Below are 24,156 nucleotides of genomic sequence, written 5' to 3' on the forward strand. Positions count from 1 at the left end.
AGGAGTTCTGTACACTTTGTCTAAAACACAAAAGCAAACTTTGATATACTTCCAGGGCAGGCACGTCCAACAGGTAGATCATGATCTACTGGTAGATCACTGGACGGCTGTGGTAGATCACTGGTAGATCACCCTCTCCCCCCAAAGAAACTCAACAACTTTGGCTCCCCTAAAAAAAAGCATAACATTTTTGCCAGGCACCTCAACAACTTTGACCTGAACCCCAGAAAAGGGGGAAGATCACTGCCAGTTTATAACTCTGTGAGTAGATCGCAGTCTCTTGGGAGTTGGCCACCCCTGTTCTAGTGGAAAGCTTTTTTAGGGCAAGAAAAACGAGACTTAAACCGAAACATTAGGTGGTCACAAAAGTTTGTTTTAGCAAACACTCTTGTATTTTAATAATGTGTATCATTTGAGAGATGTAAAAAAAAAAGTTTCATAGACTAGTTGGGTAAACAGCCAATATTTGCTATTTCATAAAATCCTGCTTGATTTCAAACGAACCTCAATTTGCTTCCACAGCAAACATTTTCTTACACTTGCTTATTATATTTTAGTTACCTGGCATTTAAGTGAGTTCAGTGAAACTGGTTACCGTTTGTATTAATGAAGGTCAGGTTTGTGGATGGAGGAATATACAAAGCTGTTCTCTACCTGGAAAGCTTATCTGCCCATACTGACTCAAGTCCTTTGACAGGAGTGACTATTCAGAGCCTGAAGAAGAGGCAATTTGCATCTCATCCCATCTGATCTTTTAAAGTGCAGATTCCCAGAACAGATCCAGGTGCCTCTTTAATACCGGTACAACGCAAGTACTCTGCCATTGAGCGACAGGACCGCCCCACTTGCATTTAAGTTAAGGTTACCAGACGTCCCCGGATTTACAAATCAGTCCCCTGACAAAATCCTATCATTCCTACTGAAGTTGAAAAGTGTCCGATTCATTGAAAAAAATATGGTAACCTTAGTTTAAGTGGGAAAAGAAAAGCTGTTGTTTGGGGGGGGGTTTGGTAAAGGATATTAACCCCCTTAAGGTTTAAAAGGCTAGCAAGTCCATTACTGTGACTTTACACTGGAAGGAGTAATAGTTAAAAGGTTTTATGGCACATGTATGGCACACGGCCATACATAATGCATCACAACTGCCAGCGAAACTTAGCACAACAAAGAGGGATCCGAGTTAAGGAAAGGAAGTGAACATTGGACTATATAGAGTTAAAAAGACAATGCACCCGGGGTGCAACTTTCCAGAGGCTACTTTCCTGCTGGGCAGCCTTCCGGAGGCTACATGTCCCTGTGGGCAATGCCAGAAGAAAAAGTGGACCAAGCAGTAATGGAAATTTTACTGTAAACAGGAGCGAGCCAGCAATCTGAGACTTCAGCTGTGTACAGCCAGCTTCTCCTCCACCCTCTTCATGCCCCTCCTGGTTCTGGGAGACCAGGGGGGAGGGGAGCTTGTTGCAGCAGGAAGGGGATACACCCTTGCCCCTTCATCAGCCAGACTTGTCTCTGCCTCTTAGTCCCTTTCCTCTTCTGCTTCAGCTTCTGCCTATGGTTCTGGACTTCTGTCACAAGTTCTCCCAGCCTTCCCACCTCCCTCTCCTGGCTCAGAGTCTTCTTCCCTTAGGGGTTCCCCAGCTGGTTCCCCACATAATTCTTCCGCGTCCAACCAGTCTGTGACATAAATGTACAGGAGACTAGTTTCTTCTGCACACATGGCTCTGCATCCTTCATCCAGGCAAGTGAGAAGCATTACTGGACTTGAAGGACGTACTCCAACCAGGCAAAAACATTTGTGGTGCAAAGGAGGGCCAATGATGGTTGTGGCCTAGAGGAAGCTCCAGACAGAAAGGTCTGGGAGGCTGCATTCAGTGGATTGCATACTTATTGCTCTCCAAACCTTAGAAGAGGATTTGAAACCTACAGTGGAAGGCATTCTTCTCCAGAACAGCCCTCTCAGCTTTCAGGATGTAAGGAGTACAAACAAGAGCACATGAGTCTACTCATATTTGAATTAGGTGATTCTCAGTAATCTGCTGCTGCCACGCCACCAACAGTAAATGCCACCTACTTGTTCAGACAATTCTGTTTGCTCTTCCTCTTCACATAACCTTATTCTACTTTCTCTGTGTGCTCTTGATTACTGACCCCTTGAAGTCACAAAGGGGATCCCTATTCCTGTGCCTCATATGCCCCGAGTCATAATACAATCAGTAAAGTGTTAGCAAGAAAATGCAAACAATTCTTTTTCCAATGTTGGAAAAAAAATAGTAACGATCAGATAAAGCATGCTTTACACCTGCAGAAACTAGAGGTAATAATTCTTTACAGCACAATTGTTATTCCAGCTATTAGTTGGCAGGAGGCCAGCATCCTTTTACATGCTGACAACGGCTGCAAACTAAGAAGGGGGCAAGGAGGGGAATGCTGGGAGGGGAACTAATACCAGGCAAAATGCATAAACTGCTCTTTGCACCTGTCATCTTCAAGGAGCTGTAGTTTCAGTAAGCTCCACAAAACCACCTTTTTCATGCATTTGCATCTAAATAAGCAAAATGGAAAATAGAAAAATGGGAATCCTTTCTTTTAAAAATCCTGATGTAAGTACACAGACAAATGTGCACATGAGAAAAAGGTTTAAAGCACACAAGAGTACCCCAAATGGGGAAAAAATACAATTAGATATAAGAGTCAGAAGAAAGAGAACAGTAGCTAGGCAGGGAGAACCATTTGCAAATCAGACCATGCCCAAGTCCTGAAACAACAAATTGTTTGATGAAGAGAAGGGGGTGACATTGTCCACAGAGTTCAGCATTGCCCTCTCCTGGCCAAAATCCTCCTCCTGCTCCACAATGATGGAGCTTGTGGGGGTTGGTAGGTCAACACAGTTCTCAAATGCACCAACCACTATTGGGGAAATCTGATCTTTCCACCCACATCCAAATCAAGCCAGGTGTACCAGTCCACCTGCCCTGCCCTGCCCTCCGAAATCTACGTACAGTCTTAAAAGACTAAACTGAAGGCAACTGACAGCTTTGTACGTGACAACGCAAGGCCACAAGAATGGTACTGCATCAAGAATCAGCAGGTATGAGAGCAGAAAGAAGTGTATTGCTAGCCAACTGGATCAGTCCACTGGCAATATGAACAATAAATGTACGGCAGAAGCCCTGTATCTCTTCAGGAAAACTCAATGTCAACAAAGGGCCAGAAGGCCAGGTCAAACAAACAATAGCCCATATTCCAAGTGGCAGACCTTGGCACCCACACAAGGCAACCTTGCATTGTTATAATACTTACTGAAAGAAGAGGGATATATTTGTGTGTACACAAATATGGGCAGAGACTTACAGTTCCTGTTTGATTTCCAGTATTAATATCTAAGCAACTACTCACTGTACTCTATGACTACTTTCTATGAGGGGGTGTTGAGGGGGTGGGGTGGACTCTCTTCTGCTTTCAACAGCAAAGGGAGAAGGAGAAAAGGGGTTAGGAACACATATTCGATACGTGGAAATTCCCCCTTTCACCTAGATAAAGTTGATCAACTGAAGGGAGGGTGGGCATTTGAACTAAGAACTCTCACCCCATAGAGAAGGGTGTGTGTGCAAAAGAGACAAGGATGAAGGCTCCATACAGAACATCATGTAACCTAGCCTGCTAACAGTAGAGGAATCTGTATCAAGGGTGAATTAAATCACAAACTAAATGTGGCTCATGCTACGATGCGTATAGCACAGTATTTATCTCTACTACATCATAATCTGCTCTCCCTTCACTGCTCATTTACACAAAAAGCATAAAAGACAGCCTCCACAGTTGTTGGTATGGAGCCATTCTTCTCCAGAGATAGGCTGGGCACATTCCAAACCCTTCTAAATGATTAGCCCCCTTAAAATGAATAAGTAAATTCCCTATCTTTGGTTTAATAAAAACGACTACGGTTAGGTTTCCCCTCTGCAGGCATCCACTTTGAATGTTTGGCTCTCAGGAGGAAATCCACAGAAGCCATGGTGGGCCAGTAGCAGGTCCCTGCTGTCCTTTGTCCTCGAGGAGACCCCTTCACACGCTTAACAGGTAAAGGGGCTTTAGAGCACTGTCCTGCCAGGGAAGCACAGATGATCATGCTCCACTAGGGCATTTCTTCTGCATTAATGTCCCCTGCATAGTTTTCTTTGACTAATGTTCCTTTTTCAGATGATACCGATAATAGGAAAGGGGGATTGTTTTGACACTTGGAGAAAAGACATCTCAAGATTTATTTGGCAAAACAAGAAGCCTCGAATAAAGTTTAAACTGTTAACTGACAAAACTCAAAGAGGAGGTTTGGGCCTCCCAGACTTTAGGTTATATTATGAGGCGGTCTGTCTAGGACTGGGTAAAAGATTGGATCACCCTAAACAATCCTGAAATTCTCGACTTAGAGGGATGGAATAATAGATATGGATGGCACGCCTATTTGGTTTACAATAAAGTAGCAATACATAAAGAATTTTTAAATCATGTTATAAGAAAACCATTATATAAAAGATGGGAAAAATACAAATGGTTGCTAGAACCTAAAGTACCAAAATGGATGTCACCCATAGAAGCAACAGCTATAAAGAAACAGAATACAGAGATGATATGGCCTACGTACTATGAATTAACAACAGTCGAGGAGAATATCAAAATAAAACCGTATGATGAATTAAAGAATGTATGTACCACTTAGTTACAATACCACCAATTGGTACAAAGATTCAGGCAAGATAAAAAGGAAGGATTTGAATTAGGAACATCTAAATTGCAAAGTGAATTGATCCAGCCCAGAAAAAAAACTATTTCTAGATTATACAATCTCTTGCTGGAATGGGAATTAAAAGAGGAGATAACAAAGGAGGTTATGATAAAATGGGCAAGAGAACTAGGTCAGGTAATTGAATTGGAGAAATGGGAAAAATTATGGACAAATGAAATGAATTTCACCGTGCGCTCCACGATAAAAGAAAATATGATAAAAATGTTTTATCGCTGGTATATTACACCAGAATAAAGCTGTCCAAGATTTATAGGAAACAATTGAATATATGTTGGAGATGTAAAAAGGAGGTTGGTACATTTCTTCATGAATGGTGGGAATGTAAGAGGATAAAGCCCTTCTGGAATGAAATATATGAACAATTAAAGAAAATACTAAAATTCTCCTTTAATAAAAAACCAGATTTATTTCTGTTGGGAATTTAACCAGAAAGTATTCCAAAAAATAAGAAAAATATTTTACTATATGCTACAGCGGCGGCAAGATCGCTGATCGCAAAAAACTGGAAAGGTGATAAGATCCCGACACTAGCAGAATGGAAAAAATAGACGTACTTAAAAACAATGCAACTGGAAATGTAACAATAACTGGAATTATCAGGTATGAGATCACACATGGGCGAGGGGAAGCTGAGGGGGGAGTAGGAGGGAGGGGAAATATATATGGTACACAAAAAAGATATATCATGATGAAATATGTATGAATTCTGGAACTCTTATTTGGAATATGTAATACTTTATTTGTTGTTATTTATGTCTGGAAATAAAAACAAATAAATAAAACAAAAACAAAACAAAAAGCTGGGGAAATTCTTCCTTTTGTGTGCTTTGGCAGAGAATGGGCATCCACACGCAGAAAACCTGGACAACAGTATGTGGCCTGTAACTGTCACCAATCAGCTGAGTTCCCCATGGAGCACAATGTAGCAGAAAGTGGAGCTTGAAGTCAGTGCCTATCAGCTTTGGAAAGAGACCAAAGCCAGCACCAATCAGCTGATTGGGGGCAACATCAGCTTATTGGGCTTGGCTGTATTACAAAGGAAAAATGGGTCTTCTGGGACCATAGGAATCCCAGGTGATTGCCTAGTGGGCAGGCCCTGTCAAAATGGCCAACCAAGGGTAGGAAAACCCAGGTCTGGCCTGTGAGCCAGCTCTAGTGACCCATCCCTGCTGTACACAGATAGACTCCCTCCGTCTGGAAAGCAAAATTACTCAGCCTAGTTCATCTGACACCTCACGATTCCCCCTAGCGAAAGGGAACGGGTGGAAATTAATTTTCAGAGATTCCTGTTTTCCGAGTTTCTCTTTTAAAAAAATAAATAAATCCAGAGCTATCTCCTGAGAAATAGCTTATTAGCCCACCAACCACTCTGTTCTTAAAACCAGCCTACTGTGTCGTGCCATTTGCTTCTGCAGAAGCTTAAATTCTTCTGAGAAAAGAAGCCTCTGTGGGCCATGTACTTATTTTCTTGCTGCTCTACACACACAGGATACCACAAGTTTCCATGATGTCACACACAGGGCTTGGCTGCCTTCCCAAGTATGATAAAACTTGAGTTCATCTGTCCTTCCCCTCCACACCCTGCCTGCCATTCAACAGTCATACTCTGCTCGAGCCTTTCCACCTGAACTGAAGAGGGATCTCTGAGGGAGTGACTGCCAGAGACTCAAACTAAAACAAAACTTACTAACCAACCCAGCAGCACACAAGGTCACACACTCAAATAGCACAGAAAGAGTGTACATTAAAACACTATAAACAGCTCTCAGTTTAGGCAGGGCAAAAGATCTTTCAGATTTAAAACACTAACTTAACACATTTTGTGAAGCTCTTTTGCTACAGGCTGTTTTACAGGTTAGATCAGTGTTTTTCAACCTTTTTTGGGCAAAGGCACACTTGCTTCATGAAAAAAATCAGGAGGCACACCACCATTAGAAAATGTTAAAAAAATTAACTCTGTGCCTATATTGACTATATATAAAGTAATTTTTCAATTTTTCCCACGGCACACCAGGCAACATCTCGCGGCACACTAGTGTGCCGCGGAACAGTGGTTGAAAAACACTGGGTTAGATGAACTGAGGGCCCGTGAAACCCATCAGGAAAATAAATAATTGGGTCTCTCTCTCTCTCTCTCTCTCTCTCTCTCACACACACACACACACACACACACACACACACACACAAACCCTGTACTGAGAATACATGAGATGTTTCCTGCTCAGCCAACTGTGGACTTCAGCCTTCAGGGATGGAAAGCTTTTGCAGCCCCAGAGCTGCATTTTCTCTTGCCTAACCCTTCAGGGGCCACAAGCCGGCAGGGACACTTGCACACCAATGCAACGTGTGCATAAAACCATATAGCACGTGCATGAATCTCCCTCGAGCCTTTGGCTTTCCCCCCCCAAACCTATTTGTGAAGCAGGGGATGAGAGGACTCTTCGTGGAAATTGCAGCGGGGGAGGAAGGGGTTAAGGCTTTCCTCCCCAGCTGTGCTTTCCACGAAGAACTCTGTGAACAGCACTTCATCTTGAAAAATAACCTTCCTTGGCACACAAAAAATTGTTGCTGTTCTGAAGCCAAATTGTGGCACGGGGAGAGGCAGATTTAGCAGGAGGGTCAGACTATGCAGAGAGGGGTTTTATCCCGACCCCAGCTGCAAGCCCTCCTGCCCTACAAATGCCCCTGAGCCACAATTAGACTTGAAAAAAGCCACCTGTTGGCATCATTAATGGTACCACACCGAGGATCCTTCCCCAGCTGCAACTCCCCCTGAAAACGCACCACATTCAGACTTTTTGTGGGGGAAGCTGTTTTCAAGCCCCTAATTATTTTGGGGAGGCAGGGTAAGGAGATGATGCTGACAGCTGGATGGGGGGGGGTGGCATCTAGTCCATAGGCCACCAGTTGTCGTTTCCCCCACCCAATTAAAAGCACTCCAAATCAAAGTACGTACTAGCCTGAGTGGAACATAAGCTCTGTAGTACAATACTGCTAACAAGATATACCTACCTCTACTATTAAGTGGATCTCAACAGGAACTCATAAGGAGTCACCCACTAACTGTGTGTCCTCTTTCTCCCATAAATGAGAACACTTTGCTGAACCCCACCCCACACCCCACACCCACCTTCCACCTGGGGAATGTGCTCCCTCTCTACATACACACCCAACCTCAATGCAGGCCTAGCTCAGAGAGTCAACGAAGCTACAGCAACTTGTGGGGCTCGAGAATTATGAAGGCTGGCAAACCTTGCATATGGTTCAATGAGGGACCAAAAACAACAGGGAAGCTTCACTTTCCGCGAAGTTCTGGTTGAGTTGGTATTTTATGTGCTAGCGTGTACACCTGATATTTACATTATGAATTGGACACCCATCGCGAGGTGAAGAACCTGCAGCTTCTTCTGTTTCACTGACACATCTGGCTTTACCCTAAAACCACAAAATGCAAACATATTTCCACGACCTTTCTTTTTCTTTTTCTAAACCATACATTTCTCTTTCACAGCTCTGCCCTGAGTGTGGTCCACATTCTACCATGCTAAATAAATCAAGGAAGGCCAAATTCCTGGTTAGGCAAAATTTTGTTGAATTTTATCTAAAGTTATGTTATTACTGCATCTTAAAACAAACCTGATCCCTGCAGGATTTTGTACCGTGAGTAGGGTAATTCTCCCTTAGGTGGGCTTATTGGTATGGCTTTTCAACGTGAGCAGATTTCAAGCTTGCAAGATCTACTTTGAGGCTTGTTTGTTTGTTTTGCTGGAACCCCAATATCTACAAACCAGAGCAAAGTGCATAAGAAGTGAGGTTAGAATTAAAGAACAGCCTCCAAGCACATTTTGAGCCTAGGAGTTCATTTTTGTGTCTAGAACTGGACTGAGCTCATAACCTTTTCATACAAAAGTCCAGTCCTGTTTGCTCCCAGACTTTCAGCAGCCTTGTGTAAGTGAAAAAAATGCCATGTTGTCTTGTTTATTTCAGGCTATTTGACTGTGCCCTCCACCTACCTGAATTTTGTCTCTCCCCTTCCTTGTTTCATTCCTAATCTGAGATGCTCCTGGACACTATGAACATGGCAGCTGTGAGATCGGTCCTGAAGGGGAAACTGTGCTTTTAACTAGAGTTTCCCAACTGCCAGCTAGTTGAAAATATATCCTGCTTGGACTAACTGCCCAAATGGGTGGTGGCAGGATGACCCAGATGCTCATAAGTCTATTTCAGTCTGGTTTCGGGGATACAATTAGGGAACTTGTCATCTTCCAAATGGTTGGACTCCACCAGCCCCAACCAGCATGGTTAGTGGTCAGGAATGATGGGAACTGGAATCCAACAGCTCCGATTGCTGTTCTATGAGAAAAGGACATTTAGCAGTGGGGTAATTAAACAGCTTTTATTCATTTATACCCGTTGCAAAATTTTGCTTTTTGGTTTGTGATTGCAATAACATCAACATTTTATTGATTTACAGTATAGACCTATGCTGGTTTACTCAGAAGTAAATCTCACGGAATTCAGTTACTTTTACTCTCAAAGTTAAGTGAATATTGACCTGTAGTTTGTGTCTTATTTTTAATGGGTGTGGGTGCTGTGGGTGTATGAGCTGCCCTAGATATTTATTTCAGTAGCAACATGGGATTCTTCCCCTCCCGCTCCACAAATTTTATAAATATTAACCAAACCAAGCCAGCAGCATTTTCCATAATGGAAAAGGGGAAATGATAACAAGTGAGGTACGGGGAGCAGTATCATGGAGTTCATAATCAGATTTAAGTTATCAGTATGTTTCCATCTACATAAATGTTAATCTGCAACTTCTTGGCTGAAAGCCAACTCGCTTGGTTGAAATCTTCAAACCGCTTCATTTTAAAGCCAGCCCACAAGTTTCCCCTGCTGACCTTTTTTTCCACTCAGGGGAACAGCCTGGCAGACAAAGCTGCAATCCTATATCCACTTACACGGGAGTAAACTCAACTGAACTTGATGGGCTTACTTCCCAGGAGGCATATGCATCAAGTCTGCGGAAGTTACACAAGTCCATTATACATTTATAACAGACTACCTGCCACCACACAGCCACATGTGACAATCATGCATGATATTAAAAAAAAGAAAACTCCAGTGGACAGAGACCTCTATAGCTCAGTTGGTAGAGCATGAGACTCTTAAACTCAGAGTCATGGGTTTGAGCTCCATGTTGGGCAAAAGATTCATGCATTGCAGGGGGTTGGACTAGATGGCCCTCGTGGTCCCTTCCAACTCTACAATATCTATGATTAACCAATTTCTCCACAAATACAGTAGCAATTCTCTGGGCATGTGACTCATCATGAATCAGCTGCTTGATGATCCCCTCAGCATGTTCCACTTCAGTAGGCTCATGCTTGACACTTGATGATGCCGTCATCACTTCAGCCACGGATATAGGGTAGTCAGAGAAACACTGCTCCCTCATAAACTTCCTCCCGTGTAATACAATTAATGTACTTGGCTGTTAATCAAATGTCACCGTCAGCCTTGCTCAAATTGTTCTATATGGCTCTTTGAGATCCTTTCTTCTTAATAAGTGTCAAAAAGTATTTTCACAGGGGTGGGGGGTCTGCCACCATCTTGCATCATTCTGTTTGCCTAAAAGGAGAGGGGCCACCAACCTTCTTAAGCCTGTGGCACATTTGAAGTTTTGAGGGAATGCTGTGGGGAACACCTCCTCTGTTTGCTTCCCCTCCACCCCCAGCTCCCCAGACTGAAGGTAAGAGAGAAAACATATGCATCATCCACACACAAAGGAAGTCAATTAATATTTGTATTTTACAAGAGAGAAACACTATGGTTGCTAACTGACTCATAAAAAACCAGCCACAGCAGATCCCCCCCCATTCCTATTTTACATGCCACCGTTGCAATTATTTGGTGTTTGAAATCCTAGCCAATATACTACAAATATCCCAAAGATGTAGCAGTAAATACCAATCTACCTTTGAGGTCAGACCTCCAGGGCTGACCTATCTCTGCTCCGCCTATTTCAGCCCTCTTCTGGTTCTGGGAGGCAGAGTAGTGAGGGGAGCTTGTTGCAGCAGTAGGGGGAGACACCCGTGACTCAGCACCAGCCTAACTCATCTCTGCCTCTTGGCCCCTCTCCTCTCATGCACAGCTGTCTAAGTCCTCTCCCAGTTCATGCCTCTCCCAGTTCTGGGAGACCAGGGGGAAGGGAAGCTTACTACCTTCACCGGTCAGACTCGTCTCTGCCTCCCCCCTTCTCCCCTGCTTCAGCTTCTGCCTCTGGTTCTGGACTCCCCTCTGCCACAGACTCTCTCCCACCTCACTAAACCTTGTTACCTCCTCTGTTTCCAACACCTTCTCTTCCCAGTCTTCTCCCTCTGACCACTCATCATTGTCCCACCACCAATCCCCTGGGCTCTGAGCCTTCTTTTCCCTTGGTGGTTCCCCAGGTGGTTCCTCCCACCATTCCTCTGCGTCCAACCAGTCCGTGACAGCTGGGCTCAAGAGGAGTGGGTTATGAGAGCACATGCATGCCTGATGCAAGATATGGGGCTGCAGAAGCAATGTGTCATGCTTCGTGACATTACCAGGTTCCGCCCAGTGTGACATCACCATAGGTCACCCCTACATCTCAGGTTTGGGACATGAAATCCCGGCAACTCTACTAGTCAGTTCAGCGAGGCATGAAAAAGAAAGGTAGGTGGCTGGGAGACGATCTTGGTAGAAAGGAAAGTGATACTAACTGATGACTGGGTGGAAAACTACAACACATTTTGATTCTTTTAATAACTGTGGTAATACGAGACATCCCATCAGTATTGGCATTCTGCTGGCTCTTGAAGAAACACCTATTCCCTTGCCTGATCTCCTATCCTGAACCTCCTGTTTTAATTACTCTTCTAACTCCTAAAAGCTATGCTGCTTTAATAGGCTTATTTCATTGTACAACTTAATAGCAAGTGCTTATTTTCATGTTTTTATGAAATTGCTTTGTTGTGTATTTTAAGTATTGTGTTTTTATTTTCTCTAATTGCTTTCATGCTAATGAAGCACTTAGAAGCCACCTTGGCGGTATATAAATTAGCAAGTTATAAGAAAGAGAATTTCTTCAGTTCCCCCTTAGATTTGCCAATCTGTTCAAACAACAAAATACAGAAGTGGGAGCGCCAGCTTTATTTGCAGCTTCGCTTGAAATACAGTCAATTGGGGGGGGGGGCAACATTGCAACAGTAGATCAAAACAGTTAAGAATAAGGAAGAAGAAAAATCTGAGTTAAAGCCATAGCAGATTACACTTTCTAGAAATACGCGTGAATACCACTAAGAATTCTTCCTTTTTTTTTCAAAGGGTGTATGCACCACTTAGAGAAGTTCTGTTCAACTTTCAGTTTAACAGAGGTTATGAACATTATGTTGACACGACTATATATGCAAATTACATTCCACAGAAGGGACGGGGGAAATGTGGTTTGTGGTTTATCTTGTTTCAACTTCACAAAACAAACCATCTACAATCATTTTCCAACTCTTCTCTATTGACATATGTGATATGTCTCCAACAACAACCATTTAAAAAACAATGGACACTGATTTCCCTTACCTTAATGAAGAGAACACATTTATCAAATCAGGGACTTTTAAAGAAAGATTTTGTTATTTATATTTTTACTGTTGTAACTCCATGAAGTGCAAATTTTGCTATACCTATGTGTCCTATACCCCATATAGCAAAAGGGACGGGCCCAGTGTGGGGGAATCTATAGCCCCACAGATGTTGAACTCCAACTCCCATCAGCACCAGCCAGCATGTCAAGGATGATGGGAGCTGAAGTCCAATGACTTCTAGAGGGCCACACATTCTCAACATCTGGAGTAAGAACTGTTGTGGAGTTATGGTTTGTTTCAGTCTAAAGAAACCATGATTTGTAGCCACTGTCTGTTCTGGCTTACTGATCATGGTTTGAGCAAAAAACAAAAACAAAACACAACCTAAACAACCACAATCCCCAATTTGTACATAACACTTAGTCAAGGATTGTGGTTTGTTTTCCCCATGCATTGATGGGGAGAAGCACAGTGGCCCAGATTAGTGAAATAATGGTAAACCACTCACTCTGGTTTCCTGTGACGTGTGGATTGAGCTACAGATTGAGTAAAGTATTCCCAAGAAATAGGGAAGCTACCACTGCTGCCACCACCACTGCCTGTAAGAACTGCCAGGGACATTAAAGTAGAACAAGACAGGGAGGGACAAGAAGGGAGGGAATTTGCAACAAAAAGCACCTGCCGCATGAACGTCATTTGGATTTTATGCAAAAAATCTATAGTCATTTTTACTTCCCTATTCCACACAGTGCAGAGAGTCTGGAAAGGCCTTCAGGGTTTGAACTGTGCTTGTGTCTCAGGCACTGATTTAGGGCAAGGTCCCCTTCAGCCACACATCCTCCTTGCCTAATGTATGCCTAGCCTGATTATGCCCAGGTCTTCAGCTTCCAACGTATCAGGAATTTTTTCACATGGGGACACTTTCCAACAAGCAACCCCACTTACATGCATTGTGAGCTGATGACATCCTTCAGAACCAGGTGCCTCTTCCATACATTTAAATGGGATATAGAGGTCACACCAGACAAGTGAGGTAGGCAGAACCTCTCCTTGCTTACCTCCCCATATTGTTATGCCACTCCCTGCACTTCTCTCTCAGCTGAGCCTCTGATATCATAGTTCAACTAAGGAGAAAGGTCAGTGGATCACCGGAGAGCATCCTTAACAGCAGATCCCTAATGCCTGTTATAGACCTTCTTAAACAAAAACAAAAAAACTCTCATCCAGACGGCTGCCTCCCTCCCCCAACAACAATGCCCTGGAAATTCTGGGGAAATCTCTTCTGCTTGGAATTGCTGTCACCATCAAGGGACAAATGGTGGGGCGTGTCACTACTGTAGGTGGGGGTCCACAAGAAGACACTTTGCTGATGGCACACTCAGCCCTGGAGTCCCTCCTGATTGCTGTCATTATCGGTTTTACTCACTGAATTGCTGAACCAGTGCAAGCTCTGACAATTTCAGTGGGGCCTGCACCACTCTACAAAGATTTTTAGAGATGCTCCAATGGAAGGTCTTAAAACCAGGGATGGAGAACTTGTGGCCCTCCAGACAACATCTCCCATCATCTCTGACCACCAACCATGTTGGTTGGGGCAGATGGGAGTTGGACTCCAGAGGGTCACAAGTTCTCCCATCCCTGCCCTAAATCATCTGCCCCAGTGCAGACACATTTGAGACAATTAGACAATAAGAACACTTCAAGCTTGGGTCTCCCATTAGACTTGACATTTGACATTTACTGCTTTGACCGCCCGCTGCCCCCACCAGCACATCCACTTCTACTCCTCACTTAAAAGTCTTTTCTTCCGCAGAGTACGGGGTCTCCTTTAGGGGAGTTCAACCATTCAAAGAAACATGAGGTTATCTACGTGGGTGCTAAACAAATGAATAAAGTTTTCTGATTTTCACAGGACCTTAGCTTGAACGGAATCTTATATTATTCCAGAATAATATAAAACTTGATCCTAAAGTTTCAGGCCGGTGTATCTATTACCAGAAGAAAAAAAAACACATCAGCTTCTGTGTTCCTTAGAGTCACCCCAAGTCAAGGATGGGGAACCTCCAGATGTTGGTTGGACTACAACTCCCATCATCCCTTATCACTGGCCATGCTGTCTCGGGCTAATGGGAGTCTGAGATCAAGAACATGTGGATGGCTACAGCATTCCCACCCCTCTTTTAAACATTTATATATTTAAGTATTATCTAGTAACACATAAGAGAAACAAAATCACTCTCTTAAGTCGGGCTATGGCTATACCATTGAAACAAATCCTTCATTTTTCTTTCAAACACTGGCTGACCTTTACCCGCAACTTGCAAGTGACCGCCCTATCTATTGATTTTTATTAATACTATGTTCCAGGCAAGCATGTTTATGATAGCAGCCTTACTCATGATTTCCGGTAAGAGTTTAAACAGAGCCAAATACATGTTAGGATTTATTTATTTTTTGGCAACAAAACAAAAAAATCTTTATCACAAAATGTACAGTCTCTCAACTATTTTATATGGTCTCTTGAACAATACTATACAATGTATTTCAGTGTAAATTTGACAAATGTTTATGTTTTGGAATCCAAAAAAGGAAATATTTATATGGCTTTAATTACTGACAGTTGAAAATTGTCATTTTATTCAGGACGTTTGTTTACAATGGCAGTTTGCAGAGAAATGTTTTATCTTCCTCTTCTAAGGCTGTGTATACAAGAGTCAAAACCTACAGCTGAGTATTAGCCTACTGTCCCATATACGCTTTTAAAAAAAGTTATTCTAGCCCTGCTGTCCTTTGTTATTTTTCACAGACTTGTTATGTTTCAGGTTTTTGATCGTTAGATTAGCCCACTGATAAAGACGTAAGATGCTGACAGCCTGTTTGACTTTATGCCATGAAAGAAAATAGTTCTCACTGTACCTGATAAAATTCCCGAAGCCAATTCTTCTGTAAATTTTCTGGCTGGAAAATAAACAAATAAAACAAAATTAATATATGACTTCTGTAATACAGACAAGCAAAATGACTAAGTGAAAGATACAAGCACTGATTTAGCACGTGCACACTTAAAAGGAGTATTCCAATTACACACAAATAAGCCTTTTGATTTTTGTGATGTTGGAAGTCAATATAGCTACTTTCAGGCACACAACCAATAAACTTTTCACCTAAGGCATTTTAACATAGTGAGTTTCATTCAATGTTCTCTTCAGAGCAGACCCACTGAAATGAACAAGCATGACTAATCTAGGACCATTAATTTTAGTAAATTGCACTAACACTGGATACAACTCTTTACTTAATGTAATTTAATTTAAAGCATTTGTGTCCTGCTCCTCAGCCAAAAAAGGCTCCCACAGCAGTTTAAAGGTAAAGGGACCCCGACCGTTAGGTCCAGTCACGGACGACTCTGGGGTTGTGGCGCTCATCTCGCTTTATTGGCCAAGGGAGCAGATGTACAGCTTGTGGGTCATGTGGCCAGCATGACAAAGCCGCTTCTGGCGAACCAGAGCAGCGCACGGAAACGCCATTTACCTTCCCACTGGAGCGGTACCGATTTATCAACTTGCACTGTCTGTGACGTGCTTTCAAATTGCTAGGTGGCCAGGAGCTGGGACCAAACAACGGGAGCTCACCCCATTGCAGGGATTCGAGCCACCAATCTTCTGATCAGCAAGCCCTAGGGTCTGTTGTTTAACCCACAGCGCCACCCGCGTCTTACATAAATTCAAAACAAGACACTCCCTAGCTGCAGGATTACAATCTTTTTAAAAATAAGATAAAAAAATACAACCCACAAGGGAAAAAAAGGAAAGTCAAAACTTAGACACCAATTTCTAGACCATTGTTCCTATATTGACCAGCTGACACAGTTCTGAGGCAGGAGGTAGCTGATGGAGCCAAGACTCCAACAAAGGCGATGGAGTGAGCTCTGCTTCCTCTCTCCTGTTAATGCAGTTTGATGGAATGGAAGCCCGCAGGTGACATTTAAGGGAAGAGGAGGCCTGATGGAGCTGGCCCATCCCAGCAGAGTCAATGGACCGTCATGGTTGTGAGTCTTGGAAGACCTGCTCCCTGCCTTGAAGGCCAGGGGGGTGGGGAATGAATCCAGCTACAAAGTCTGAGACTCTTGGGCAGGGGTTGGGGTATTGTTTGGTGGGGTTTGTTTGGGGTGGGATGGCAGTGGTTGCTGTTATTGATATCAAATTTTTGGTATCTTTATTTTGTATATTTATTATGATTCATTCAAAGTAACTGAGAATTGATATTCTCATAGCACCACTCGCCAGGCTATACAGCAGAGGTTTTTATTGGAACCAAAAATCATACAGTGGTACCTGTTTTCGAATATAATCCGTTCCGGAAGACCATTCAAGTTCTGAAACTTTCGAAAACTGAAAACTCAACAGCCGACAGCTAGGCCACAGGATCTTGCATTCAGCGGAAGTTACATGGCATGTTCGACTTCCGAGGTGTGTTCGAAAACCGAAGCATTTACTTAAGGGTTTATGGCATTCAAAAACCAAAATGTTCATCAATGGAGACGTTTGAATACTGAGGTACTACTGTACATAGAAAGTTGAAGTGGAAGCAGTTATTGCAAAAAATGACTAACATGGGGCTGCTGCTGGAGACACTTGCCACTCTTGAAATGCGGGGGAATAATGAAACGAATGTGTGTGTTTTTAACTCCACCAACCCTGCCAGACCTGGAAATAGCAGGCAGAGCTGTTGATAAATTGCTGGAGTCATAGCACCCCAACAGGCTCACCACTGGTAACTGCTCTGGGCACTCCAGGGAGCAGGTCTTCCAGGACTGACAGGCCAAGATATTGCAATGGTGTCCACCAATAGTATCACTTGTACAGCCCAGTGCACAAATTAGACTATCTAAAAGCATTGTGAGCTGCTTGCTGGAAGCACGGGAGGCAGGAACGTGACAATCTCATAAAAATTATGGGAGAAGGGGAATGGAATGAAATACCCAGGAAGATCCCAGGGCTGAATGGCTGGAACCTAAACTAGAAACACTCCACACTGCAAGACTTCGTTGCAGGTCCCACTTGTTAACTTCTAATAGACATATTTTACCGAAAACAGTGATTTATAGGTTGTCACAAAAAGAGAACGGAAAATATTTTTATGGTTCTCGGGTAATGACGTCAAAGCTTTTTGTTTTCTGTGTGACTAAATATCTGTTTTAAACTGTCAAGAGCTACAATTCTGAAAAGCAAAATGAAGAAAATGTTTTGGCGCCACTTTCAGTTTGGAAAACAAATACGAGAAGAGAGTCGCATCAGTTCAGGGCATTTTCAAATATCACAAGCCTTCCACGCCACCATGTTATATTCACCGAAAGCCTTTTAAACAATTAATATGGCAGACTGAGTTTGTTACACAAACGGGAAGTTGGCTCTCAGTGGCTGGAATGCAGATTCACAAGCCTCTGGTGCACAACCATCTCCAAACGAGGAACAGCTCCTAGCCAACTCAATCCTTGCAAAAGCTGCAAAACTCAATACCAGGGGGGGGGGGGGAAACCCGCAAAATAAATTTATGTCCAAGGCAGTCATTCAACAGTGTTATGAAAAGGGATCGCTGCACTATAAAATACTTTATGGCAGCTGTTTTATAGATGCCAAATAATTCCAGCATTACACAAGGAGAGGACAGAGGTATGGGAAAGGCAACCCAGCCATAGAGCTGGTAACTTATTTTTATTCCTGCTCAGCGGCTGCACAGCGTTCTGGAAAATTACATAGAAAATTCATGGACCTATAATCACAAATGCCAACTATCATTTGACATGCTTTTAAAGCCTGCCAGTATAGCATTTTTTTATATATAAAGGCAGTTAAGACTGTTCTTACTCATAAGAGCATAAAGAGAGCACTGCTGGATCAGTTCACGGAAGGCCGTCGAGAAAGTAACAAATCCATTTCCAAAGCCATTTGGGTATCCTGACAAATGTGAGGGCCTTTTCAGTGGTGGTGACGCCCCAGTTGTGGAATGCCCTCCTTTCCATCTTTTTGGTGCCAGGTGAAAGCCTTATTTATCTCTTATTGCTTTTTCATGCATGCTTTCAGTGGCGTGATGCTTCTGGTTTTCTCTCTTCCATTTCCATTGTGATTACCAAGTCACAAGTTACCATTCGCAAAACTGCATTGTTCAACCAAGCCTTGTTCAAAGCAGCGTCGCTGAGTTGTGTGCGAAATCAGACATGGCCACTGCATCTTCCTAGCCCTCTTTTATACAGTGGCAGCAAAGTTCCAGTTGCCACGGCCATGCTCTCTGCATTTGGGTTTGGGCAGAAAGTGACTGGATACCCAACCAGTCAACGTAGCCAAGAGAGTTTAGACACAGCCATTTTTCTCTGCACCAGGCACAGTCACAGGCAGATGAGCGAGTGGGCTTGATGCGCACTTCTTTGCTGCTTTGACTGCCTCTAGTTAAGCTCCGTGATGAACCCCCACCAGTGTTCAATTGCATTCGACTGCAGTTTCCCTCCACTCGCATTCGAGCCGTCTCTCAGCTTGTTTCCTCGATCTAAGTTCTGGAGTATACCAAGGAGCCACAAAGCAGGAGAAGACATATTGAATTATCTGTGGCCTTTCAAACTGTATGTGTTGGGAGGGTGTTGTTTTAGTTTGTTACTACATTGTGTCAGGGTGGAGTTGATTTAAATCAAACAATTTAAATCACAATTTAGCCGGTAAATCACTAGTCCGTAAGACTTGATTTAATTTAATTTTTTTTAAGAGAGAGAGAAAGACTTATTCTTGCTGGTATAATCTTAATATTTACAACCAGATAAAGGTTTCGTTTTTGGAATAATAAATTTTCAGAGTAGTTTTTACTGATTTGGTTATACTATTGGAAATACACAAGACAGATAATTATGAAATGATTGTGAGGTTTAATAAGTTAACTGTTTATATTGGACAACTTTTCTGCTGTACTTTATTGGAAGGAGAAAAACAATCATTTCCTTAATAACAACTTAAACAATTTATTTAACTAAAACAATAACATTATAGCATATGTATCCATGTTTGTTAACTGATGCGGTCAAACGATTAAAAAAAAAACTTAAAGACTGAGTTTTAGCACACATGAGAAACTTAAAACAAATCCTTATTTCCTGATGAATAGCCTTTGGACTATAATGTAACTTAAACAGAAAACTATCTTTAGAAATATTTTTCCTCCAAAAGCATTTTATTTTAAAAATCCGATCCGATACAATTTTTTTTTAAATCTGATTTTTAAAAAATAAATAAATTTAAAAATCATTGATTTTTATCCACTCTGCATTGTGTATTTGTGTGCTTTTATATTGTAAGCTGCCCTGTGATCCTGAGATGAAGGGCAGTATAGAAACATAATAAAATTAATATTTGCCGTGCCTTTACCTACGCATCCTTGTTCATGCCCCAGTGAATACATGAAGGCTAAGTCTGCTTGTAACACCAAACTGTAGCTTAATAGATTGTGTGTACAAGCCTGAGGCATTTCCTCCTCCCCTCCCCGCCTCCAGGATGCCCACAAAGAGGAGATCAGAAGCTTTCACTTCTGTTTTCAACTTAACCACATTTTAGTGTTGCTTCTGAACTTGAAACTATGATTATTAACATTAACCGATTCATTGAAAACAAGCCAGGATCTTTAACCAAGGTTTGACCTTTCAGCAAACCATAGTTATTACTAACCGCAGCTTGACTGGGTTCAAACATAATGAGAACTGTGGTTAGTTGAAAAGGAGAGGGTTTTCGCCCAGCTGGAATATACCCTTGAACTTTGATCGTGCTTCTTGCTTTCCTGGGTGGAGAACGCTGGGGGTGGGTTAGAGCTAGTTTACTGTGCAGAGGAAAAATTGACACAAGCTGTTCCTACCACTTTCGTTTGCAGCCCAGCCTTCGTTATTAACATGGCCTTCAGAATGTTGCCCAGAATGGAATGCAGCCATCAGTCTGAAAAGGTTCCCCTTTCCAGTTAGACCAAGCCTAAGAATTCCAGAGCAAAAGGGCACTTCACCAACTTATCAGCTTTACTGCTGCCATGCAGTCTTGTGGCTATGAAACAGAATACAGTGGTGTCTTGGTTCTCAAACACCAAAAAGTGTAAGTGTTCTGGTTTTTGAACGTTTTTCAGACGCTGAACGTCCGATGCAGTTGTTGGCTATTGTTTCCGGGGCACCTGCACCAATCAGAAGCTGCACCTTGGTTTTTGAACATTTCAGAAGTCAAACGGACTTCCGGAACGGATTAAGTTTGGCGCTTTTGTTTTTGCTATTTATTCTGCGTTTTTGGGGTTTTTTAAAGGCTTTTTTCAGTTAATTTGTTTTTGTGACTGTGTGGAACCCAGTTCAGCTACTGATTCGTTGATTGTGTGACTGCGGAAATGGATAAAAGCCCCCCATCCAAACAATGACTATCATCAGTGCAGGTAAGGAAAAAATAATAATTTTAATTTTTATCAACTATATTAATACTGTCTTATTTATTTTATAGTACGGTACATTGATTATTGCTTTCATTTTATGGATCTTTGGTCTCGTTAGATAGTAAAACTCATGTTAAACTCATTGCTGTTTTAGGTGTTCTTTTTGAAAGCCTGGAACAGATTAATCCGTTTTGCATTACTTTCTATGGGAAAGCACCCCTTGGTTTTGGAATGCTTTGGTTTTGGAACGGACTTCCGGAACAGATTGAGTTTGAGAACCAAGATACCACTGTATGGAGTGGTATGGAGTTGGAGCTCATGAACTCTGCCACAAGGCCTTGCCCTTTTAAGTAAGGCACAAACATGGCAACTGCAAAGCACAGTCTTGGACGTCACCCCATGGGTCTTCTATAAACTAATTTGTATTAGAAGGCAGCAGATTATGTCAAAACACAAAGGAAGCCATGAGTGGAAACAGGAACAACCTCTGAATGCTGGATACAAAACTAATCACTAAATGTGACAGAGATTGTGAAACATTCTGCAAGGCTTACTGTATTTGGGCACATACGAGTGAATCAAAGTTTTGGCTATTAGGCAACATACATTCCTCTGGTGCTTAAAAGAATATACAAAACGACATTACAATTTTTCCTCTCGATCCTGTCTTCAATCAAATAAATGCATGCCCCCCTTTTATAGACTTTTTTCTCATTTATATAGCAATTCTGAGTAGAATATATTTGATCTTGTTTGTCTTCAGAGCCACTATGTGAAACAGAATAGTGCATTTAATTTTGAAGAGGGAAGTGGAGGCCATTAAGTAGTTAACTGTACCAGCAGAATCCAACTCCACGATGGAGATACGGTGGTTGAAGTGGGCAAGTCCAAAAACCCTCCAAAATCTCTGTCCACTGGGACATGCTGACAAGTGATGAGATTTGAACAGATCGCAGCTGGTGGTATTTGAATAAAATAAGAGTTTAGTTCCCATTTAAAAATATTTGGAAACTTCTTCCCACATATAAACTATCAGTTATTTGCTGTTGATATAAAATATAATGAAAGTGAATAAATAAATCACCAGCTGCCTTCACTGAATTTGTTCACCAGATGGCAGCAGGAAGACGATATTGTGGAACAAACAACGGCTTCAATGTCAGATCTACATAGAAAATGAACTTGTTGGGTTCTGTTCTAAAAGGGTTCCTGATGGTTTTTGAAACAACACACTGAGTCAAAGGTCACTTCATCTCTGCAAAGAGATCCTGGTTGTACTTCCTGGAAAACCAAGGTATTTCCATTGGTCAGCCAGTCCCTGACTTCAGAGAGCTAGCTGTCTGTATTCTTTAGAAATCCATCATACTCAAGGAAAACCATTTAGTTATTCCGTCAATAAACGAAAGCTGAGTTTACAGAACATAGAACGAAGCCTTCTTGACAGCAGAGCCCATGTTATGGAACAATTCCTCATCCCCACCCAAGGCCAGGCTGGTACCAACACTTTCTAGCTTCAGAATTAAGAGTTGGCTGCTTTCTTGAGTACTGTGTATTGGATATGAATTTTATACTACCGTATATAGGCTACAGCAGATTTTATAAACACTTCATTGCCAATTTTATATTTGTAGCCAACCCTCTAGTAATTGTTAATGACCAAGGGTGGAGTATTGAATAAAAATAAATAAATAATCAAATTTCACTCAACGCAAACGTCTGGGAATATTTGTCTGTGGGCATGGTGAAAATAACAGCCTGCAATCGATGCATCACTGCCACTAGTTCCCCCCCCCCAACTGCCAAATAAGGCAGCTGAGACAAGCACACATGAGGAATTTCACCAGGAAAAAAGTCACCCTCTCCTATTTCAGATCCTTATTTGACTTTGTACATATACACACCCTTCTGAGCCAATGGGAGAGAGCATTCTGTCTTTTTCTTGTGGTTTGAATGTATTGGATTTGGAAGAATTCTGAATCTTGAGGTGCCTCAGGGAGACTTTGGATGACAAAAGTAAAGCAGGAACAACTCGATATGGGGAGCCCAAAGTGCTTCTGTTAGTATTTTTAGTGTTTGGTTGTAATCGGTTTAAAAGAATAAATTGAGAATTCCCTGGGTGCCTAGATCAAGCTATGGGGCAAGTACTTTTTGGTGAGAAAAAACCCCAGCAGATATCTGAAATCACAAAACATCCAGCAAAGTGAAGCATGGAAATATAGGCTGTTAGACCTTTAAAAATTTCTTCCAAAGGCTGTTAAACCTTTTAAGTTTCTTCCAAAGTTCCCCTTACTTCCCTTAGCAGAAAAAGAAACCACGCATTTGGGAAGTTTAAAATGGTTTATTTACAAACTCTTCAAAGGTGAGCTTCATGTGCTTTTCCATACAGCAGCAAGAAAGGAGAGGCCGTGCAACTTAATTTCAAAGTTCCTAAATTATTTACCGGTAAGCACAAAGATGGCTTGCTAAAGACACACAGTCTGGGCTTGTAGCAACCAGCCTGAACATCCTTCTTGGTTGGTTACATGGTGGAAAACAAAAGGAACAAAGGCTTTTGGCAGGACTGCTTACTCTATGGTCTTAACCCCTTCATGAATTAACTAGAACTAAGCACGTTGCTGATATGAAGCTGGTATTTATTCCACAACTTCATGGTGTCTAAGTGAACCAGATGTGTTTTAAAAATGCTGCAGGCAGCACCTGCCAAAAGCACCTACTTTTAGTGTCTCCCAAAAGTGAAATTAGTAGAAAATGGTACGGTGGGTCAGCAGTACTCATCAGACCTCCAGACAGCTGTCACTGATTAATACCAGCAAGGAGAGGACGAAAAGTGAGGTTGGGGCAGCACAAATGCATCAGCAGGGCCAATAACTCCTCAATGCCTCACTCCTCCCCTTCCCAGTAAGCAGCAGCAACTCAACTGTCAGGACGTCAGGTGTGTGCTAGGGCTGTGCAATAAATCGCCATACCATTGAATAGAGGTATTGAAATAACATTGTGATAAGTGTTTCAACAGGGCAATATATCAGTAAACAACCGCTGGTGAAAAAAAATAGGGAGAAGCATTTTTATTTTCTGGTGGTGTTTCCTCTCAAAAAGGAAGGGTTGTTGTGGGGTGTTTTTGTTGTTGTTTTTTTTGCTTGCTTGGTCTCCCTCCCTCCCTTTGATAAAAGGGAGATTGGTGGGATGAGGTCTTGGGGGGGGGTTCTGGGGGGGGGGAGGTAGAGGGGAGAAGATATAGCTGGCTGCCTTATGCTGAGCTACAAATCGCAGCTGCAGAGGGTTTTGCCACACCTCCCTGTGGTGGCAGAA

The 24,156-nt window shown here is 42.3% G+C and overlaps 1 protein-coding gene across 4 annotated transcripts in view; it reads right to left on the reverse strand.

The window, feature by feature from the left end:
- The window catches only part of INPP5A (inositol polyphosphate-5-phosphatase A), a 234,576-nt gene that overhangs the window by 173,827 nt on the left and 36,593 nt on the right, over window positions 1-24,156 (reverse strand). For all 4 annotated transcript variants that reach the window (XM_033149334.1, XM_033149337.1, XM_033149335.1 and 1 more), the window contains exon 2: window positions 15,325-15,366. In XM_033149334.1, coding sequence (XP_033005225.1) covers window positions 15,325-15,366 — 42 coding nt within the window. The remainder of the gene's footprint in view (window positions 1-15,324; window positions 15,367-24,156) is intronic.

This window comes from Lacerta agilis, chromosome 5 (assembly GCF_009819535.1).
Source record: "Lacerta agilis isolate rLacAgi1 chromosome 5, rLacAgi1.pri, whole genome shotgun sequence".
NCBI classification, from domain to species: domain Eukaryota; kingdom Metazoa; phylum Chordata; class Lepidosauria; order Squamata; family Lacertidae; genus Lacerta; species Lacerta agilis.